Source organism: Engystomops pustulosus, chromosome 2 (genome assembly GCF_040894005.1).
Source record: "Engystomops pustulosus chromosome 2, aEngPut4.maternal, whole genome shotgun sequence".
Lineage (NCBI taxonomy): Eukaryota > Metazoa > Chordata > Amphibia > Anura > Leptodactylidae > Engystomops > Engystomops pustulosus.
Genome location: NC_092412.1, coordinates 221,422,285 through 221,446,435, shown reverse-complemented (window position 1 = coordinate 221,446,435; position 24,151 = coordinate 221,422,285). Strand labels below are relative to the sequence as shown.

The window sequence follows — 24,151 nt, the reverse complement described above, 5'->3', positions numbered from 1 at the left end:
CGGTTAATATTTTAAACTGAATTAGTTAGACAATTGGTAACCAGTGGAGAGACTAGCAGAGAGGTGAGGCAGAGGAGAAGCGAGGAGAGAGATGGGTTTGACAGGCAGCAGAATTAAGGATGGATTGGGTGTTAAAGAGTTAGCTAGGAGACTACAAAGAAATGGAGACCACAGACCAAGCAGAGCTGATGAGGTCATGGACCAGCAACTTTGTAGACTCCAGGTTGAGGAAGGGTTGGATGTGAGATGTTCTTGAGATGGAGGAGGGGAGCGGGCCATTGGATGATCTGATGGATTTGGACTACATCCGGGATTTTACATTTAAATTTGTGTTGCAAGCCATGCACTTACATGCACCAGGAATAAGAAGGTGAACTGTGGAAATCGGGCTCATGACAGTCCGGATCAGGGATTGCGCAGGGACCGGGTAATTAAATGTGCCCCACTGTACCATACTTGTTACAAAAAAGATAGAGCTTGATCTACCTTTGGCTATAATAACGGCCATACAGCGCTATTTCCTATGGAGAGGGGAGTGGTGAGTAACACTCATCCCTCCTCCTTTGCAGCGCACTGACGTGGCTTGCCCGGCAATAGCCGCATTTATTGTGAATGTACCCTTATACGGCTGTAGCGAGTGAGTGCTATGGTCATGATGTCACTGCTAAGCATTTATATACCAACAGAGACCGGTAGTAATGAAAAGCGATGCGCTGGACCAACGCACCTAAGAAAGGTAAGTATACATTTTTTTTTTCTTAGTGATCTCAGACAATTCCTTTGATAATAGATTTTTAAATGATCGATATGAAAACAGTTCACATTCACATGTGTGCTGTGAATGCGAACTTGTTTAGTGCACACATAGCTGCTAAAAGTGCACTTATATTTTTCAATTACGGACCGTATTTTTTAATTTCTTTCAAATGTGGCCCATTTATGTCCCATTTTAAGTCAAACAAAGTAAAGGAAAAATATAGAGCAAAAATCGATCTTTCTCTTATTTTCGAGCTCCACTTCCACACCAAGTGACATCATAAAGTCAGAGCGAGCACTAAATATCAGCAGATCATTGACTGACACAGGAGAAGAAATTTCCGATGCAAGTGATCTGCCTCAGACTGAAGATGCAGGACGCCATCAGCTGCGTCTGTTATGTCTCCATAATAATGTGACATTGCCCATAGATATTATTTACTCTCATTTACCAGAGAATTTGATAACTTTATATTAGGAAATCAAATTTTCCGAGCAAATACTGCAACATTCTCTTTATTTCTATACATCGTCTTTCCAGTAATTTGCCCAGTACTTTCCCCTATGACGTCAGATTTGCAATTCATTAAATAAATATGGCCCTTCCGCCTATTAAATTATGTAGCATTTAGCTAATAAATGTTGCCGTGAGATGGATCTGGTGGACTGGAGGAATGTGCGGAGATCTCTGGGCTGTCATTGCTGTAATGTCATTAAGCTTTGCAACTATTACGTGACAAAGGTAAGAATATAATAAGACAGCAGTAGACACCTATGTTTATGTCCGTGTCTATTTTACAGTAATAAAAGCCTGTGAGGGATTTCAGCCTCTTCAGAGCCACTAGAGGCAGCCAAGCTAAATAAATGTCCGTGCACGAATAAGGAAAGGGGGGAGGATTAGAATAAAGCACATAGAAGCTTTCACTGCTATGAAATCTCAACCAGAGATCAGCTGCAGGAAAGAAATACTGGGAGCTTGCGGGAAGCCTGCAGACACCAAGAGCCTGGAATAGCAGCAGACTTGTTGTGATTGTATGTACGCACCAATGGCACGGGCTCCACAAGCAGGTAAGCACTGGCGCTGCTGCTTGCTTGCCTCCTCTGGACGGCTAGGGTTGCAGTTTGAGTCAATCAGATGTGACATGGGTTGATAACTGGCATGGCAGGAACAGTAAGTGCAGTTTAACCTCTGGCTGGCGTGTCCCTCATAAGTCTTCTCAGCTTGATGAAGAGATCTGAGTAGTCTCGAAAGCTTGCTTTTGCGTATGACTTTGTTTATTGCCAAGTATCGCATGTACCAGACTGTCACCTGATGTTTGCAGCCGTCACCTGGCTGTCACCTTTGTGAGTTATTGAGAACATCTCAGCTCCGAGGACATTGTCACTGGGAGAGACAAAGTCATTGGCAGCTGGGAAGGAATTTAACTAATGTGTTGGAATGCGGAACACGAGCCTGTTGCCGTTGACAGGCAGACGCTTTCTCTTGTCCCACCTGGTGACAACATTTCTATGGTCCATGAAGCAGACCAGGTTGTGGTTGTCTAAAGAAGCTGCTTACTCAATGAGTTCTGAAGATGATTATGTTATAGATCCACAAAAAAATTAATCTTGCTTTTTGTTTCCTGTGGCTGCTGATGTTTCGGTTAAGAGATTACAGTATTGTACATTTCTGTTGGTCTTTTTGTGTTTCGACGACTAATTCTTCAAACTTTGTTACATAATGTGACTTATTAACAGACTGAGTCATGAAGTGTAATCTCCAACCACATCTTGTAAGTGGGCTGTGTTACATAAGTGCTTTGTCCTGCTCTATATGGAAAGGAATTGAACCTATAGTTTATAGAACAGAACTTTTCAGAAGACTGTAGGAGGAACTTCTATTTCCTATGCATTGGTGACACAATCTAAAGAAGGGAGGATGTGAGAGGTCAAGTCTTTACATGCTGTAGGAGTTCCAGGCGTAATGTTTTGTGAATCCAACGCTCAAACATATAATATCATGGCTGTGAAATATGAGAACACTTCATATCCATTCATCCCTGTTTTGTAACCTCAACCTGTCATCGGTTATTTCTTTCTGAAATTCTATCCGCTTTACCTAAAGCTGACTACGGATACAATTGGAAAGAGTCTGCTCGTATCTTTGTGTGCTTGGAATAGAATCTGACCATTTCTAAGAGAATACTGGATCAACTGGCCATGTAATGTGTATGGGATACTCCTGACTTACATCAATGTCAGGGAAAAAACGGACACTTACATTTTAATTTCCCAATTCTTCTGTTTTTCACTGAATAAAGTGGGAGACTTCCCCTCTCCCTATTGAGCACCCATGGACACTTGGCTACCACAGCGTATATATCTGTCGGGTGAACAAATATTCATTTCATAGATATGTAACTTGTATGGCCAGCATAAAAATATAGGATTCACTTTATATTGATCTGACGTTGCAGATTAAATCCTTTTTCTGAAACCCAACAAACAACAAAAAGTTTGCAGCAAATTGTATCACAAAGCTCTGAAGAAAAAATGTGGTGGGATCATTCTTTCCAAAAAGTATTTTTCTACTTGAGAATCCAAAGCCCTCTACTAAGAACTGTTCATGTAACAATATAAATGTTGCATATTTTTGTACCTTTTTTGCTGTGTGTATTTTTCTCTGAAATGATTAAGTAGAATTAGTCCTCATGTGTGACAGGTCCTTCAATTTTTTTTTTTGGTAAAATAGGCATAGGCTAAGTACAATTCATTAATCTACTTTGCAAAATTTTACAAACTTTATCATCAATGCTATTGTTGACTGTTTTTTTTCTTGTTGGACTTTTTTCCCTTGATTTTTCCTAAGCAAGATTCTTAGTTTTATGGCTCATGCAAATAAACTGTATTTTGGTGCGTGTTCTCACCGTTGTCACAACAGCTAGCCCTTGTATTTCAATGGACTCATGGCATCACAAGTGGCAGTGGCTTCCACTACCTCAGGTATGAGCTGACTGCCCGAGCCTCAAATTATAGAGCAAGTCCTATTCCTGCTGCGTTTGCTGCTCAGGCAGTCATTTCTTCGGACTGCACACACTCATGACTCAGGGGACGCAAACAATTAACCACAGGTAGCCATATTCTGTTGTTTATATCTTTTTTTTTATATGTAACTTAAAGGGAACATATAACTTAAAGGGAACATGACATTTAAATCAACCCACCCAAAATAAATACTTAATTAAAAAAACTATGAACTTTTTTGCCCTTATCCCTGAATGGTTCCTTTGCATTGCTGCAACGTTGAAAAAATAAGTTTGTAAACTTATATGCAACTGACCTGAGGGGATTCCAATGATAGTAATTTGACTTGCATTGCTCTGCCTCCTTGTTCCTGATTGACAGGTCTCACTGCTAAGACATGCTGCTGTATGGAACTAGTATTTATGGACTATTCAACCACAGAAATATATATCTCTGTTTATTATTATTGGTATAAAATGCGGTGTCAAATGTTTTTTACACAGTGCCTTGCTGAAACATTGAGAGAGACTTCTATTACTTCATTGAGCACTACATGCCATGTGACCAGGATGATGTCATCTAAGGTCCTTTACCCAGTAACCTTAACATCTACCTCATGTATGTATCTGATTACATGAAATCACAGTATACCTCCATGGAGGATAGGGAGGAGTAGAGGTCCCTGGAGGCATGCTGTGATTTCATGTGATCAGATACATACATGGGGTGGACTTTGTAAGAGGGTAAAGCATGCATTAACATGCATGATTTATACACACAACATTTTGAGCAGGCTAGGACAGACATCACGAGGAAGCGAATGAAGGATACATACAGGATGGTAGGTAGGAGATGTGCCAGAGGAGTGCTTCAGGAGAGAAGCCAATGCCCTGTGTGCACCAATCACCTTATTTACATATGTCGATTTTCTTGGAAACTGAATATCAGTTGATCATGATGCAGGTAAGTTAGGTGTCACTGTGTGGGGCTTGTTACAGTATAGAAGAGATGGGGGCTGGTTGTAGACTCCCTTCAAGCCATGAAAAGGCTCAAGCACGAAATACACCTGATTTATACTTCCAAATTTAGTTTCAAATCAACTCATTGCTGGGTCAGAGATTTTTTTCTTCCTCTTTTCTCGGTGCCTTGAAACATTGATTTTACTTTATTTTCCAGACAACCTGTATTTAGAGGCTCAGCGATAAACCCGTTTAGCGTCTACCATTTCTGACTGCATTTACAGTATAATATATTAAGGCCTGTAATGTATTGGCACAGCAGGACGTCAGGGACTACCAGCTGGGATAATGAGTTTTTCCTTACTCAGGACACTATCTGCTTGCAATTTTTTTGCCTTTTTTTTCTCTGTGTCAGTCATTGTGACCGCATCTCCCTATCCGTCACTCACCGTGACTCTGAATGTCTGCCTTGTCAGTCTGGGTTCACCCATCACACCCTAGCAGAGTGGATGCCTTAATAGCCTTGCAGCAAGCATCGGCTCCAGGAAGAATAGCAAGAATTAGCTTCCACTACTTTGAAATCATTTAGTTCAGGAAATCATTTTTTCCCGGGGTGCGTGGTAAGAACATATCAAGTGTGGTGTAAGAATTCTGAATGGGAAAGGGAACAATTCGCCCCTGGTCTTGCAAATGTATGTCAGCTGTACATTAAATTAACAAGAACTGTCACTCATATTAGAAAGAAAATGATAGCATTCTGCTTATTACAGGTCTCAACCATGTTCAGGCCTCCTACCACTGTCTGGTAATGGAGAACAGGGAAGGGTCCAAACTAAACCAGACTGAAGGCATCAAAGGAATTTATATTGGGAAATATCACTGAATATTCAGTAATGTTCTGAATACAGATTGTAATGTTGTGCACTGAGACTGCAGAATCTGTTTCGAATAGTATAGGGAAATAAACATTTCTAACCCATCAAAATCCATCACAATAAACCAGGGACACTTACTCATAGATCCAGGCACTATGACTGTGGTAATCTTCTTATATTTCTTATATTTATATTTCTAAAATCAACTTTTAAAATTATGTAACATTATACCTGTCCACTGTTCATCAGGCACAACCCTCGTCACACCCCTCTACGTACCCACGGCATGGAGGTGGCGTAAACAGGAAAAATAATCACAATTCATAGTGGATTGCAAGGAATTACAATTCATTTAAGGTTTTCTACACCAGAGAATAGGTGTACACACCCTGATAAATGTCCCCAATAGATTGTTGGTTCTTTTTAGCCCTGTAGTCCATTGTTTGCAGCCATGTGTCATCAGCATGTAAAGTCCTCACATGCATTGATAACAATTATAGAAGACTGCATGAGGCACAAACATAGACCTAAATACCTGCTCTACAGTTTGTTGTTTGGGCAGTCAGCCCATACATGGAGTTATGTAGACCACAGCCATGTGTAAGACCCCATTCAAATATGTAGGGTAGTGCTAGCTATTTAATTAGCTAGCACAGGCCAAAAACAATATTTGTGTACATGTAACCTCTGTCAGTGGTACACATATATTTGGAAGAGCTGTGGGCTCCTAATGCACTCCAGTTAGCCGATGAATTTTCATACACAAACACTTAAACCTTGAAAAAAACACAAATAAACAGAAGTTAAATCCATCCCACCTAGAATGTAGCACTTAAAAAGGACCTCTCTCCACACCCATCAGCTCTAAATTTTTGCAAGCTGCAATTGGGATCCCTCCACAGATTATTACTCAGTTACTGTCACAGGCAGAGAATGGGGTTTAGGCCCTAAACTCACCCACAATCCCTGTCACCTATCTAACAAGCCTTGCAAACCCTAATGGACAGGGACTTCTGGTTGTCAATCCCTGCACTGAATGGGTGCACATAAAGGATTACAAAGTACAGAGGGACAAGAAATAGAGAAGACAGACAAGCAAAGCCAGACAGAACCGGGTCAAATTCTAGATGATTGCAAAATACAAATTTAAGTGGCAAGAGATATAGGACTAACGTAGCAGAGGTCGGATACACAGAATAGAAAAAATAGCAAGAGCAATAGCAAAAGAAACAAACAACATGTTTCAGAGAGCTGAAATTAACCAGCAGTATGCAGCACCCAATAGTTGACTGGGTCAACCGTCCATCACTCATCACTCAGCTAAACACAAACTGAATTAAATAACAAGCCAGTTTTCCCTGAAAGAACTCATCCTGAAATGCAGCTGTCAATCAAAAGCAGCCCTAGGTGTGGTGTTCAGCCCCAAAGCTTGAAACCAGATCTGACTGAGAGAGTCCTGACAGTTCATGATGATCAATGATCGATGAACAATGATCTTATCTAATTTTCATCAATCCCAAGCAATCTTTGCTGTTACTTTTGGAAGCTAATATGCTAATAATCTGCTGTTAGGTGGGAAGTCACACGCTGTTGGCTTTAGCCTAGGACTGCCCACCTAATTTAGTGCCTAATAAGTGCTGAAACTAATGACGCTGATAGCTCTGGAACAGTGAAACCTAGAGTAGAAATTGCAACTGTATTAAAATAAGTTAAGCAACACCTATTGAGTGATGTAAAGAGTTTGGGTTATTGAAAGGCCTTCTTTAAGTTGATGGCAGTCAGTTTTGCAGAAAAGAGCCATAATGGGGCACATTTACTTACCCGTCCCGTCGCGATCCCTGAGGTGCGTTTCCCGACGAGGATGTGCGGCGCACATCGGAAATCGTCGGATATTACAACAATAGTGCGGTCCACGGACCCTTAGTAAATGAGAGCCAATGTGTCAACCATAAGACTTGTTCATAATGTATCTTCAAATACTTTTATTTTTATATGGAAACAGCAGATTCTCACCCTGTGATATAGGGTCATGCAGATATCCATGACTCTGTCCAATACCTCCATAAAGCCTCTTGCACACTTTTTACAAGGTCTTGCTGATAAGTTTGCTAATGAACAAGCTGTTCTTTGGAGCAGGTTTCCATGCCCAGCTCTTTGTTGATTATCTTAATTACCTCCTGAGTACTAAGAATCATCTTTAAAAAGAAATCCCTGTAATATACATTGTGAGCGTGGTCTATCAATGCTGTGGCTCTTTGCAATTATATACAAATCAAAAAGGATAAAAACAATGGTCTAATCAATCAGCAGCAGAGCATTACTGAGCGCGGAGCAATTTGCCCTCGATTAGAGTCAGCAGTCTATCCAATGCAAATCTATTCCGCAGAATGGTTGGAAGAACACTCTGCTTTTTCCTTGCTGATGACTTACTAAATTAAACAACTTCCACAGCCACCGCAATAGAAAAAAAAAACTGTTCCCGGACAAATAGATAGTTAAATTCGGCTGATATATGATAATGAGGTAGAGGCTTAGGCAATGATGATGGTGCAGGCAGAATTACAATGAAGTTACCCTTACCTTGTATGTAAATCAAAAAACTAAGAAACTCCAAAGGTTGTATCTGAAAAATGAACTTATCAATCACAACCAAAATATCAGTCATCATCTCAAAAACCCATAGATGTAAGATTGCAGTTGCACATGATTGCTTGGCAATCTCCCCGTACGTTGTTTGCTTACCTCTTGAAATGGAAGAATAAATTCATCATGAAAGTGATTTCCATCTTGGGGGCGATCATTCTTGAAGACCATCAACCCTCATCAGGATACTTTGGTTTATTTATTTTTTTTTGGGGGGGGGGGGGCAGATCATGCATACTAGCCAAGTAGCTACACTAATTTCTGATACCATGATTCTCATCCCACTACTTTTCGTGGATGTCTCTTAAGCAAAGCAAACAATAGAGGTGGTAACTTAGTCTTTGTTTGGAGAGTATTTCCTGTGGATAGTGCTTCTGAAGTGGCAGAAACGTAAGCCCGAGGCACATAATCACATTAAGTTTTTATTATTTATGATGTACTATAACATCCATGCCGAAGTCTTCCCCTGTCTGCAAGAGTTATTCAAATAATAGATGGCTGGTCCACTCAGCTACTGGGGGCGGCGTTGAGGAACTCCTTTATATACCTGCCCAATACCATTACACCTGGTTCAATTACACATCACAGGTATTGGAGATATCAGATTGATTACTATAGGCAGCATTAAATATATTATTTATAAACTTTGTATTGGGATATGTTTTTGAGCTTCCACTCCTTTGGCTAAATGGAACATGTCACACCCTGGGAAGGGAACAGTATATTTATTCCTGTCATTTCTAAGTGTCCACTAGGGCTCTAGGGAGTGATAAGAGACGATGCTGCCAGTATGTTTTTGGGTCTTCTTACCTTCACCGTCTTTTTGATAAAATCATTTAATACAGATATCTAAGAACTAAATGTTCCCCTGTGAGTGCAGTTGCGGTCATCAGAAACCTTGAAAAAGATGAATTTGGCCTCCAGTTATGAGCAATGTGTCCTTGCTTCTTAATTTCTTTGTGGCCATTTTTTAAAAGTTTTCATCTTAATTTATTCTTCTATGTTTGGATTTCTCTCTCCAAGTCTTGTGGCTATAAAATGACTGAATAAAGAAATCCCATAATTATTGTAAATTGCCATTTTAATAGAACAGTCTGTTCATGAAATAATACCTCTGCTAAACTCTTGACTTAAGCAAACCAAGGTGATGGCATAAATTTTAGCGATTGTAGTCCACTGTTCATGAACCTCATAAATATTAAAAAAGAGAGAAAAGGAAATTGTTTTGTGTAGTGTTTCATTCAGCGTTTTATTTCCAAAGTATGAACATGGAGTTTTCATGGGATTATCCTTATGCAGGAATATAAAAAATTTCCAAAAAAGGCAATGATAATACAAAGTGCTGTTTTGAAAAACTTTCAACCTCACACATTCTTAGTTTTATTTGCTCAATCCACCAGCCAAGCCAAGCCATTACTTTGCCTCTACCACTCAGTTGGCCAAGATGAGCCTCCTGTGGTGGGCTACAAATTGCACTTACTACAATCACTTTCTATTTCTCCTTACAAGTGCATTCTGTTGTATCAAGGTCCCCTCATATGCAAAGATCAATAACCACCCATAGGGAGTAAACACGCAGTGCAGGACGTAGGACATCGCTTTACCTACAAAATGTTTACAATCAGCTGCGAGAGATCTATGGCATATTAGCTTCAAGAACAGAAATAGAAGTCTGTGGTGGTGGTTTTAATAATTGGGGTCTAACATGGGCACAAAAATTCTATGATATCTAAATTAGGCTATATATTAGAAAGTGGTAAAGCTTTAGATTTTAAGCACAGTGGGGACAATGAATGTTACGTTTTCTGGCAAGAAAAATATGAAAACGCTGCCATTAAAATAATGGATTTTTTGCCCTTTAGCACCCGTTCACCACTTAAAGTACAACTGTAGAGTATAAAAACTTTTGCCTAGCTCTGCACTAAGCCAAAATAATCAATTCTCTAATTTACACTCATTAGTAGAGATGAGCGAACATACTCGTCCGAGCTTGATGCTCGATCGAGCATTAGCGTACTCGTAACTGCTCGTTGCTCGGACGAGTATTTCGCCTGCTCGAGAAAATGGCAGCTCCCGCCGTTTTGCTTTTTGGCGTCCAGAAACAGAGCTAATCACAAGCCAGGAGACTCTGCACTCCACCCAGCATGACGTGGTACCCTTACACGTAGATAGCAGTGGTTGGCTGGCCAGATCAGGTGACCCTGGGATAGACTAGCCGCTGCCCGCGCTGCTCGGATCATTCTCTGTCTGGATGCCGCTAGGGAGAGAGCTGCTGCTGGTCAGGGAAAGCGTTAGGGTGTTCTATTAGCTTACTGTTAGGCAGGAGTGATTCTACAACAACCCAACAGCCCTTCTTAGGGCTACAATAACGTTATACTTTTTTTTTTTTATTTGCTTGTGGCTGGGCTTGCTGGCACTAGTAGTGCAGCTAGTACCATATTGTGAGGAATTAGCAGGGGGACTTGCTACCGTTGTGTTTAGCTCTTAGTGACACACATATCCACCTCAAACACCAAAGTGGGAAAATTCATTAGGGGTTTGATTTCAATTAGGCACAGTCTGCCAGTTTCTTTTTATTTTACGTTTATTTTTTTAATAACTCAGTGTCATCTCATCTTGCATAGTAGTGTGCTTTAATACTTGGCTAGAAAATAGCCATAGGAGAATCCAAACGGCTTACTTACGCCTACAGTAGCGTTATATATATTTGATTTCTGGTTGATCTGCTGGTGGCTGTAGTTGTTGCAGTGCATCTACTAGCAAATTGTGAGCAATTTAGAGTGAGACTTGCGACCGCTGTGTTTTGCGCTTAGTGAAGCACATATCCATCGCAAAGACCGAAGTGGGAAAATTTATTAGGGCCTGGGGTTGGATTTCAATTAGGCACAGTCTGCCATTTCCTTTTTTATTTTACGTTTATTTTTTTAATAACTCAGCGTCATCTCATCTGGCATAGTAGTGTGCTTTAATACTTGGCTAGAAAATAGCCATAGGAGAATCCAAACGGCTTACTTACGCCTACAGTAGCGTTATATATATTTGATTTCTGGTTGATCTGCTGGTGGCTGTAGTTGTTGCAGTGCATCTACTAGCAAATTGTGAGCAATTTGGAGTGAGACTTGCGACCACTGTGTTTTGCGCTTAGTGACGCACATATCCATCGCAAAGACCGAAGTGGGAAAATTTATTAGGGCCCGGGGTTGGATTTCAATTAGGCACAGTCTGCCATTTCCTTTTTTATTTTACGTTTATTTTTTTCATAACTCAGCGTCATCTCATCTGGCATAGTAGTGTGCTTTAATACTTGGCTAGAAAATAGCCATAGGAGAATCCAAACGGCTTACTTACGCCTACAGTAGCGTTATATATATTTGATTTCTGGTTGATCTGCTGGTGGCTGTAGTTGTTGCAGTGCATCTACTAGCAAATTGTGAGCAATTTGGAGTGAGACTTGCGACCACTGTGTTTTGCGCTTAGTGACGCACATATCCATCGCAAAGACCGAAGTGGGAAAATTTATTAGGGCCCGGGGTTGGATTTCAATTAGTCTGCCATTTCCTTTTTTATTTTACGTTTATTTTTTTCATAACTCAGCGTCATCTCATCTGGCATAGCAGTGTGCTTTCATACTTGGCTAGAAAATAGCCATAGCAATAGGATAGCATCGTTTGGTTTTAAAAACTAAAAAACACACAAAAAAAAAAAAACACAAAAAAAGGTAAAAAAAAAATTAAAGTTATAACTCTCATTTTCAAAATGTTTAACCCGAGGGCTAGGGGTAGAGGACGAGGGCGGGGACGTGGGCGTCCAACTACTGCAGGGGTCAGAGGCCGTGGTCCTGGGCGGGGTGAGACACCACCTGCTGATGAGGGAGCAGGGGAATGCCGCAGAGCTACACTCCCTTGGTTCATGTCTGAAGTTACTGGGACTCGTGGTAGAGCACTGTTGAGGCCAGAACAGTGCGAACAGGTGATGTCGTGGATTGCCGACAATGCTTCGAGCAATTTGTCCACCAGTCAGTCTTCCACGCAGTCCACCCATGTCACCGAAATCGGCACTCCTCCAGCTCCTGCACCTCAGTCTCCTCCCCCCCAGTCTGCCCCCTCCCAGCAAAATTTGCCATTTGAACCGGCATACTCTGAGGAACTGTTTTCTGGACCCTTCCCACAGTCACAAACCACTTGTCCGGTTGCTGATGAGCAATTTTCCGATGCCCAGGTTTTCCACCAGTCGCAGTCTGTGGGTGATGATGACCTTGTTGACGTAGTGGAAGAAGTGTGTAAAGAGGTGTCCGACGATGAGGAGACACGGTTGTCAGACAGTGGGGAAGTTGTTGTCAGGGCAGGAAGTCCGAGGGGGGAGCAGACTGAGGGATCGGAGGATGATGAGGTGACAGACCCAAGCTGGGTTGAGAGGCCGGGTGAACACAGTGCTTCTGAGACGGAGGAGAGTCCTCGACCAGAACAGGTTGGAAGAGGCAGTGGTGGGGCCAGACGGAGAGGCAGGGCCAGAGCTGGTGCATCAGCGCCAAATGTGTCAACTAGTGAAGCTCCCGTGGCGAGGGCTCCTGCGGCGAGGGCTAGATTTTCAGAAGTCTGGAGGTTCTTTAAGGAAACACCGGATGACCGACGGACTGTGGTGTGCCACATTTGCCAAACCAGGATCAGCAGGGGTTCCACCACTACTAGCTTAACTACCACCAGTATGCGCAGGCATATGAATGCTAAACACCCCACTCAGTGGCAACAAGCGCGTTCACCTCCGGCCGTGCACACCACTGCTCCTTCCCCTGTGTCAGCTGATAGTCAGCCCCCTGCCCAGGACCCTGCCACAAAAACCCCATCGTCGCCTCCCCGATCCTCCACAGCATCCACCAGCGTTCAGCTCTCCATACCCCAGACGCTGGAGCGGAAACGCAAATATAGTGCAACCCACCCGCACGCCCAAGCCCTTAATGTGCACATCTCCAGATTGCTAAGCCTGGAGATGCTGCCCTATAGGCTAGTAGAGACCGAGGCCTTTCGCAGCCTCATGGCGGCGGCCGCCCCTCGGTATTCGGTCCCCAGCCGCCACTACTTTTCCCGATGTGCCGTCCCAGCCCTGCACCAGCACGTGTCAGACAACATAATCCATGCCCTGACCAACGCCGTTTCTGACAAGGTCCACCTGACCATGGACACGTGGACGAGTGCTGCCGGGCAGGGCCACTATATATCGCTGGTGGAGGCTGGGACCGAGTCTGACCCTGCGGCTGGTCATATACTGCCGACGCCGAGGATTGCGGGGCCTACCTCGGTCCAGGTGTTTCAGGCCTACTATGCCTCCTCCTCCTCCCACCCCTCCTCCACCTCCTCCTCCGAACGACCATCCGTGGGCATGGCGCCATTAGTCGGTAGCTCTAGGCACAGCAGCAGTGCCGTCGCTAAGCGACAGCAGGCGATGCTGAAACTGCTGAGCCTAGGCGATAAAAGGCACACCGCCCAAGAACTATTACAGGGCATCACGGCGCAGACTGATCTGTGGCTGGCACCGCTGAACCTGAAGCCAGGCATGGTTGTGTGTGACAACGGCCGTAACCTGCTGGCGGCTCTGCAACTCGGCAGACTGACACATGTGCCATGCCTGGCCCATGTGTTAAATCTGATAGTTCAGCGTTTCCTCAAGACATACCCCAATCTGTCTGATTTGCTCACGAAGGTGCGCCGCATCTGTGCGCATTTCAGGAAGTCCAGCACAGATGCTGCCACTCTCAGGGCCAGTGAGGGGAGTGAATTCTTACGCGTTGGTACTCTGGCGCATATGGCAGATTTCATGCTAGGCTGCCTATCCCGTGACCCTCGCGTTCAAAGAATTTATTCCAGCACCGATTACTGGGTGTTCACTCTCCTGGACCCACGGTACAAGCAAAATCTTTCCACTCTCATCCCTGGAGAGGAAAGGAGTGTGAGAATGCATGAATACCAGCAGGCCCTGGTGCACAAGCTGAAACAGTATTTCCCTTCTGACAGCGCTAGCGGCAGAGTGCATAGTTCTGCGGGACAAGTAGCGAGGGAGAGTAGGCGAGCAGGCAGCTTGTCCAGCACTGGCAAGGGTACGCTTTACAAGGCTTTTGCCAGCTTTATGTCACCCCAGCAAGACACTGTCACCTGTCCCCAGTCTCGGCAGAGTAGGGCTGATCTTTACAGAAAGATGGTGAGGGAGTACGTAGCTGACCATACCATCGTCCTAAATGATCACACAGCTCCCTACAACTACTGGGTTTCAAAGCGGGACATGTGGCACGAACTGGCGCTGTACGCCTTGGAGGTTCTTGCCTGCCCTGCCGCTAGCGTCTTGTCCGAGCGGGTTTTCAGTGCAGCTGGTGGCATCATCACCGATAAGCGTACACGCCTGTCGACTGACAGCGCTGACAGGCTGACGCTTATCAAGATGAATAAAGCCTGGATTTCTCCTAATTTCCAATCTCCACCAGGTGAAGGAAGCTCAACCTGAATAATTTATCCACTCCTCCTCCTCCTCATTTTCCTCCTTCTCCTCCTCTTTGTACAGTAAAGCAGAGGAAACTGGCTATTTTTTTACAGGGCCCACTGGCTCTAGCTATAGTACTTTATGCATTTAATTTTTATGGAGGGCCACCGACCCGGTCCTCTGTTTTAAACAATTTTTGGGAGTGCCACATACAGGCACTCAATCTATTCAATTTTTCTGGAGGGCCACCTACCTGCTCCTCTGGTTTGAAAACTTTTTTGGACTGCCACATACAGGCACTCAATCTATTCCATTTTTCTGGAGGGCCACCTACCTGCTCCTCTGGTTTGAAAACTTTTTTGGACTGCCACATACAGGCACTCAATCTATTCAATTTTTCTGGAGGGCCACCTACCTGCTCCTCTGGTTTGAAAACTTTTTTGGACTGCCACATACAGGCACTCAATCTATTCCATTTTTATGGAGGGCCACCTACCTGCTCCTCTGGTTTGAAAACTTTTTTGGACTGCCACATACAGGCACTCAATCTATTCCATTTTTATGGAGGGCCACCTACCTGCTCCTCTGGTTTGAAAACTTTTTTGGACTGCCACATACAGGCACTCAATCTATTCCATTTTTCTGGAGGGCCACCTACCTGCTCCTCTGGTTTGAAAACTTTTTTGGACTGCCACATACAGGCACTATCCAAATTGAATTGTCTCCATAGCAGCCTCCACACGTTGTCTCCATTGCTACCTCCAAAAGTCGTCCATATAGCTGCCTCCATACATCGTCCCTTTATCAAACGAGGTGTGTCAGGCCGAAATTTGGGTTGTTTTCATGGATTCCACATCAAAGTTGTTAACTTTGTCGCCACCCTGCTGTGTTATCCACAAAATACACTGGCAAACTTTTACCATTTACGGATATTATTTCAGCGCTTCTTGCGCATCTGTTTACATTCCCCTCACCCGCCATATCCTAAACTTATAAGAACGCTACTACACTTGATCTTATACAAAAGGTTCTTAGAAGTGCTGTTTGGGGAGTAGCCTAGAGACAGGGGCTTGGATTGGCGAAAGATCGCCTGGCAGCGGAGCGCCAGCTCCATGCCAAGAACCAACTAACATAGTTTTAACTGCAGCACCTTTAATCTACTACTAGTTCACTGCCTCCATACATGGCCGCCTTATCAAACGTGCTGTGTCAGGCAGAATTTTGGGTTGTTTTCATGGCTTCCACAACAAACTTGTTAACTTTGTCGCCACCCTGCTGTGTAATCCTCAAAATATACTGCAAACTTTTACCATTTACGGATATTATTTCAGCGCTTCTTGCGCATCTATTTCCCCTCACCCGCCATATTCCAAACTTATAAGAACGCTACTACACTTAACTTGGTGCAGGCTGGGACCGAGTCTGACCCTGGGGCTGGTCATATACTGCCGACGCAGAGGATTGCGGGGCCTACCTCGGTCCAGGTGTTTCAGGCCTACTATGCCTCCTCCCACCCCTCCTCCACCTCCTCCTCCTCCTCCGAATTACCATCCGTGGGCATGGCGCCATCAGTCGGTAGCTCTAGGCACAGCAGCAGTGCCGTCGCTAAGCGACAGCAGGCGGTGCTCAAACTGCTGAGCCTAGGTGATAAAAGGCACACCGCCCAAGAGCTATTACAGGGCATTCCACATCAAACTTGTTAACTTTGTCGCCACCGTGCTGTGTAAGCCACAAAATATACTGGAAAACTTTTTTCATTTACGGATATTATTTCAGCGCTTCTTGCGCAGATGTTTACATTCCCCTCACCCGCCATATCCCAAACTTATAAGAACGCTACTACACTTGATCTTATACAAAAGGTTCTTAGAAGTGCTGTTTGGGGAGTAGCCTAGAGACAGGAGCTTGGATTGGCAAAAGCTCGCCTGGCAGCGGAGCGCCAGCTCCATGCCAAGATCCAACTAACATAGTTTTAACTGCAGCACCTTTAATCTACTACTAGTTCAATGCCTCCATACATGGTCCCCTTATCAAACGAGCTGTGTCAGGCAGAATTTTGGATTGTTTTCATGGCTTCCATGTTAACTTTGTCGCCACCCTGCTGTGTAATCCACAAAATATACTGGCAAACTTTTATCATGTACCGATATTATTTGAGCGCTTCTTGCTCACCTCCTTTGGTTCCTCTCTGCCACCCATTGGTTTGAAGCCTGAGTCCATTTAGGGTATGTTGCCATGCCACTCTCTAGCCTGCCGCTGCTGCCGCTGCCTCTGCATGCCGTCCCCTATAGTGTCAGGGTCAATTATTGGATGTTTTAGATGCTATCTAGCCTCATTCGGTCACTCTGTCATGGCCATGCTGTTGCCCATAATTTTGGTATAATGGTGCGATTAAGCAGCCTCAGAGGCATCCATGCATGCTGCCCCTGCTGTTTCCTGTCCATTTCCGTGGTGTTTCCATCCTTTTCTGAGGTTCCCAGGTGTTTGGCCAAGCTTCCCTGTGCAGAGCCTTGGTCCCCTTGAAAAATGCTCGAGTCTCCCATTGACTTCAATGGGGCTCGTTACTCGAAACGAGCACTCGAGCATCGGGAAAAGTTCGTCTCGAATAACGAGTACCCAAGCATTTTAGTGCTCGCTCATCTCTACTCATTAGCTGTCTGCAGCCCTTTGTCAGCTAGCAGGCTAGATGCAGTTACCTTATTCCTCTGGCTGTCTTTGTTTGGTTGGTTGACGTGGAAATCCGTATCTAGCCGGAGGAGAGTAGCGGAGGGTGGGTGGAAGTTTTTAGGTGGGGTTACTAGCACATGCACACTCATGATTAGTGCAAGAGAATATCAGTCCCAGCAGCATGACAAAAGACCTGCAGTGATGTCATAAGGTCATCCAATTACACACCAAGAATGGTATGTAGCAGAAATCCAAAATAGAGTCCCAAAAAATTTTGGCTGGGGTTACAATGATAAAATATACAGTTCCGACTTACATACAAATTCAACAAACCTATCTTGTATGTAACCCAGGGACTGCCTGTATATATATTTACACATACTGTTACGCTGCCATATTTTCATCTTTTTATTCATAGGTGTTTTATAGTATAGGTGGAAATGTTTTGATATATTATTTTCTTTGTGATGTAGTTTATTACTGTATGATGCAGAGTTCCAGTGCTGATTCTTTGGCCTGATTGGCTGAGCTGTTTGTGCACATTCACATGAATTCCTGAGTGCTATTGAGTATTTTATATGTAGAAGATCATCAACTAAAGTTAAAGGAAATCTACCATCAAAATCCATCATGATAAACCAGGGGCATTTACTCATAGATCCAGATCTTCTCATATTTGTTATTCATGGCCTCCTTCATGCTAACTTTTAAAATTATGCTTATTAACCAGAAATGGGAGATATAAGAGCCCCTCCGTGATTCAGATTCACAGGCTGTTGCAATCTCAAATAGCTCCCCACCCCACTGTGTACTCACGGCTGCTGAGATTACAGGAGTTGCAGGGGGGAGGGTGAGACTGAGATGTGCTGCTGCAATGTAACAACAACCTGGGAAGCTACAGCACGGAAGGGCTCTGGTAAGACACCCATAACCCTTCTGGCTCAATAGCATAATGAAGGAAGGAGGACATGGATAACACATATAAGAAGATTAAGTCACACTGCCTGGATCTATGAGTAAGTGCCCCTGGTTTATCCATGCTTGACATTGATGGTAGATTTCCTTGAAGGATGATTAAAGTTAAACCATGGATCTAACAATATGACTAATGATACAACTTAATAGGGGTTGTATCCATCAAGCCATGTATGACTTACAGCTTTGTTAAGGAAATTTATTGGACATGTTCTACAAGTTTGATTATTTCCTAATAGTGATTTTTGACATTTATTTTACAATCTGAAGAAGCTTGTATGATCAATGTACTGTAAGGTGAATTATCATTAAGTCTGCTTTTCAACAGCATTTTTCACTTTTTATGACTTGTAATCATAATATAATATAATATAATGAGATGAATCAGTTACATGCCTTCATTTTTCACTGTCCTGATGGGCTTTAATACTGAAGTACCTGAAAGGTTTCCCCATACCTTAAAGAGAACCTGTCATCAATCCAATGATGTATGCTTTAGAAAATAATTGGATTCATCTTTTCGTATAACTCCAACGTTGGGCCGTTCATTTATTCCTTTTGGAAACTGATGAGAAATTTTTGAAGTTAGGAGTTGTGTGAGCTACAAGAAATATCAAGGAACTTCTTGGCACTAAAACCCGAAGTTAAAAGTTGATATTAGATGGAAGGAGGCCATGGATGACAAATATAAGAAGATTGTCACAGTCACTGTGCCTGGATCTATGATTGAGGGTCCCGGGTTTATCATGATGGATTTTGATGGTAGATTACCTTTAAGAAACTAAGATTTCGCCACAGTTACTACAAATAACATTTGCATTTTTATTCCTTTCTGAAAAGTCAAATGTTTACATGGATTCCATTAATATTTGGTACCATTGTCCTTAACCCCTTAATGATGCAGCATGAAAATGCTCTATAGACCGGGCATTTTTAGCGAATTTTCTTAAGCGTCGGTTTAAGGGCCATAACTTTTCAGGGCTTTGTGATGGCCACACCAAAACATTGACTTTGTTATGCTTGAGCCACTTTGTAACCAGTTTGGCCATAAGCTTAGGGTCATTGTCTATTTGGAAGACCCATTTGTGCCCAAGCTTTAACTTCCTGGCTGATGTCTTGAGATATTGCTTCAGTATTGTCTTTCCTCGTGATGCCATAAATTTTGTGAAGTGCACCAGTCCTTCCTGCAACAAAATCAACACACATGGCCCATGTCGATACACAACTCGTATCACTTCGGTTTAATGACACAGTCCTACAATCTTCATCTCCTCAAGGTTTTTGCTTTTGTTCTTGGGTTGATATAAACATTTTGGACCTAAGCACTTTAATTTCTGAGACACAGGACCAGAACCTGACTCCTTAATTAAAGAGACGATGGCTGGACATTTCCATCTTGTTTCTACTTGCATATAACTGATTGTGTAGATTAATGAGGCACCTTCAGGTTTCTAGAAATTACACACAAGGTTGAAACAGTCTTCAGAATTTTTCAATTCTCTTCTTGATATCTGGGCTAATTTCTTTAGCTTTCCCAAGATGTTACACAAAGAAGCAGTGTGTTTCTGATGTGCCTTCAAATACATTCACATGTAATTAACTCAGATGTTGCCAATTGACCAATCATAAGCTTCCAGAGGCATAGAATCTTCATGTGAATGGTCCCAAATTGTTTAAAGGCACAGTAATCTTTCTGTCATTAATGTGGTATTTGGCAAATATAAATAATTTTGGTAATCCTAATTTATATAAACGAAAAACCGAGAAAACATTCATAGGTTTCTTTTTATATATTGTATGTAAGCTTCTAGATTCAACTATGTATTTAACACTAGTGCCTTATTGCACATAGCTCAACAAATGTCTCGATAAATCAGATAGATTTTTGGTATCCTTGGTTCTGAAGATTTTGTGTGTGCACATAATTCTTCACATCTTAATATTTACCTTTTTTTTCCAGGATTTGTGTTCCAGCATCTCACCTTTAGTCAGCATTTTAGTCACAAATGAATTCTTATGCATTTTCTTTTACAAACATTTACACTTTGATGTAAAGTTGCATGAAGGCGCCCATAATTTATTTCATTTAAGAGCTCATGCTCAAAAGTGACAACGAACAAGTGAAGGTAGAATTCATTCTGCAGGATTTTTACATTTAGAATGGGAATTAGCAGTGTGATCCATTAAGGGATTGAGTTTCCACTTTTTGTGGCTGTTTTTTAGTCCAGAGAATATGCAAATGAACAGACTTTCAAATATCGCTTTAAATCTGCATACTTTCCTTTCTGTTTTCTTAGGTATCCGTGATAATACTGTGAAAATTGGTTTCCAGCTAGAGAAACATGAATCATAATTTTTTTATCATGCACATTTAACAAGTGACATTCCTTTTACTTTGTTTTACTTTTGACGTTTTCTTCCTTTCAAGTTAAACAATATGAGAATGGGAACAATTATTGTCTCACACATCTTATTATGTGCCCATGACACTGCTGCACTCATCTCCAGCTGAGTGACAATTGGGTTACAAGGATAGAGAAAGAGAACCAATTTTTTTTTAGAGATAGACTGGGGATATAATGGAATCTAAAAGTATCGAGGCATTATACAGAACAAAACACAAGCTATGGGAGGCTCACGACAAATGGCAGCGGAACACTGAAACACTAAAATTATGGAACTGGAAGAGGCAGGTAACAAAGTAGTATACACAAACACAATAACTGGCCAAATACGGGGATGATTTTTAAGTTTTTAGAATGACCATTTATGTTTGGCTTGTTATAGATATACCGGTATCTGAAATTTAAAGGGGTATTCTTGTGTTTAATATTTATGGCATATTACAATGGCTTGACATAAATACATGAATAAATGTGTCTCACACCTATATTGAGAATATGCACGATCACCATTGCCCAACACTTTAGATTGGGGCCCTCGTATACTTTGACTCTCCATGGCACCCCTTCCCGCAAATTACATTTGAGAATAGATATATGCTACACAGACATATACTCACAGCACCATATACCAGCCTCCCCTCATTTATGAAATGTCAAGCAATTAACGATGAAATGTGCAACAACCTCCACATCTAGAAGCAGTCTCCCCTCACAAATGAGACATACAATGGCCCCTTAATAATGAAATGTCCAGCAGCCTCTGCCTAATCATGAAATGTCCAGCAGCTTCCCCTCACTAAATGAAATGTTAAGCAGCCTCCCCTCACTAATGAAGTGTCCAGCAGTGGCCTACTTTTAATGAAAGGTTCAGCAGCCTACCTTTTATGAAATGTCTAGCAGCCCATTGATTAAATCTCCAGAAGCCTCCCCTTAATCAAATGTCCAGTAGTAGCCTACCCTTAATGACATGTCTAGTAGTAGCCTCCTCTTGAAATGTTCAGCATCCTCTCCTTTCTAATAAAGTGTCCAGCAGCAGCCTCCCCTTAATGAAATGTTAGGTTACTGCAGACAAATCCAGGGCTATTACCAGACACCATTCAACTGCCTGTACGTCAGCTACCTGTCCTCCCAAACTACGCTCTTCGCTTTCTAACAGAAGTCACATTTTGTCTCCCTGTGAAGTCTTCTCTGGCTGGAAGACTGTGCTCATAATAGGAAGCCTGTAGAATTATTTATGTGACCATGCTGTTTCTCTTTGCCAAGTTTTTAGGAATGTCTTGTTCACAGAGAAAAGGTTGCAGAGTGCTTTTATGCCTTTGTAGGCAAGAAGAGCAATGTGGAATTCTGTAGCCACGTATTGCTACAGACTGTAAAAGCCATAAAAAGTCATAAATGTGGAAAGTAGCGAAGCCTCAAAACATGATATAAATTATGTAGGAAAGACATGAATCGTATCAATCATTATACTAACAGCTATAACTATACACATAAATACTTGTCGGAACCTTCTGATTTCAGTCAGATCCGCTAAAAATGTATAAGGAGCCTTGTGTTACTCACCGCAGAACAAAAATTGGGGCTCATTTACTAAGGGTCCGTCGCACGCATTAGCGTCGGGTTTCCGTTTTGCGCTAAATTGCCCCGGGCAGCCCTTTCATTTTTGCCCTTTAACCCCTCTACTGTGATCTAGACTTTAGTATGTGCCACCAGGGTGCTACCTCTTGATGAAGTCCCTTTGTAGAAGACAACTGACCCAGGAATGTCAGGAGATGCTGAGGCTCAGTTTACACAATCAGTTTTTCAGATGCAGTTTTTGATGTCCGAACCAGGAATCGTGGCTCTCAATTATATGTTCTTACCCCCTAAGGCAAGCAAATCATTCCAAATACATACATTTAACCCTATAACTTCCTCCTATATATGGAGGCATTTTTATTTTTGCATATGAATTGACAAATTTACAAGGATTTTGTAGCACAAGGGTTGCGCAGGCCATTAAAATGACTTTACAACTAGATGACTGTAAAATCTAGTTAAATCATTTGCGGGCTTGTTCTTTAGATGTGCAGGCATGCAGTACAACAAGTCGAGCAGGAGAACTGGGTGTGTATTGATTATGGCAAACTACCAGCTCAGATTCGTCTTTACAAAATACAACGATACCATTTTTTTAAATTGTTTCTTTGCTTATGTCTTTATAATAAGATATTGATGCATTGTATGTTATTCTTACATTTGCCCCATATTATTGTACACTGTAGATTCAGACCTCTATATAAATGGGAACCTAAGTTCCCAAATTCAAAACAGTATTATTCATGATTATGATTATTCAACACAAATGGAATTGGCCTTGCTACCCAGCGCTGACCATGTACTCCATAATGGTTCTGTCCGGTGCGAGCTTTGCGCTTGTGATCAACATTTGGTCTATGCCATTGATAAACATTGCAGGCGATGTAATTGGTACCTTTTAGTCCTTACAATCAGCTCCTAAAGGGGAATCATGTTGTTGCTGAGAATTATACAGCCCTAAGATGCGTAGATTGGCTACTTCACATTTACCAGGTACTCCCCGCTCTTAGATTGTCAGTGGGTCAGAACTACTGCAGGTCACATGAACCTGAAGCAGACAGGGGCAGAATTGGCATTTCTGGGGTCCCAAGTAAAGGTATGTCTGGCAAGGGGGCAAAGCTAAGATGGGATATTGCAGCAGTAAAGGAAACCTCAAAGGTATCTTGACAGTGAGTCTATGCAGGGTGACCACTAGTAATATCAGGGTCCCTGACTGGCAAATGTTGTTGACCCCCCACCCATGCTCATTATTTTTCCATCATATACTACAACACAAACATCCATTCAAGCCTACCAAAGCACTGAGCTGTAAAGAGATTGTGGGTTTCCCCAATGGCCGAAGGTTTTTAAATGGTCTGACATTTAGTGTATAAAAACAGTGACATAACAAAACTTGCTTCACAGAAACTATAACATATATAACCATATTGGGCTAATTTCACACCAATGTTAGCGGTGTGCGAAGGCTGCAGTGCTATGTTTTCTTTTATAAATACAGGAAGTCCATATGTACAACATAGGTTCTGTAGGTTTGTCCTTAAGTTGAATTTGTATGTAAGTCGGAACTGTGTATTTTATAATTGTAACTCCAGACAAATTTTTTTTGTTCTCTGTGACAATCGGATTTAATAAGTGTTAAAAGTGTTTAAAATTGTCGTAAGAACCAGGGTTAACAATAAAGCTTACCGTATGTACTTGAGTGTAAGCCGAGACCCCTAATTTTACCACCAAAATCTGGTAAAACCTATTGACGCAAGTATAAGCCGGGGGTGGGAAATGCATTGGTCACAGTCTGCCAGTATATAGCCAGCCCCCAATGGTATAT

At 42.4% G+C, this 24,151-nt stretch overlaps 1 protein-coding gene across 2 annotated transcripts in view; it reads left to right on the top strand.

Annotated features, from left to right (window-relative positions):
• Window positions 1-1,352: 1,352 nt before the first annotated feature.
• The window catches only part of PITPNM3 (PITPNM family member 3), a 358,693-nt gene continuing 335,894 nt past the window's right edge, over window positions 1,353-24,151 (top strand). Inside the window, exon 1 of one of the 2 annotated variants that reach the window (XM_072138218.1) lies at window positions 1,353-1,498. Coding sequence is in view for 1 of the 2 variants with exons in the window: in XM_072138217.1 (XP_071994318.1) it covers window positions 1,791-1,824 (34 nt within the window). In the remaining variant the exon portion in view is untranslated. The other variant, XM_072138217.1, reaches the window with a different exon arrangement.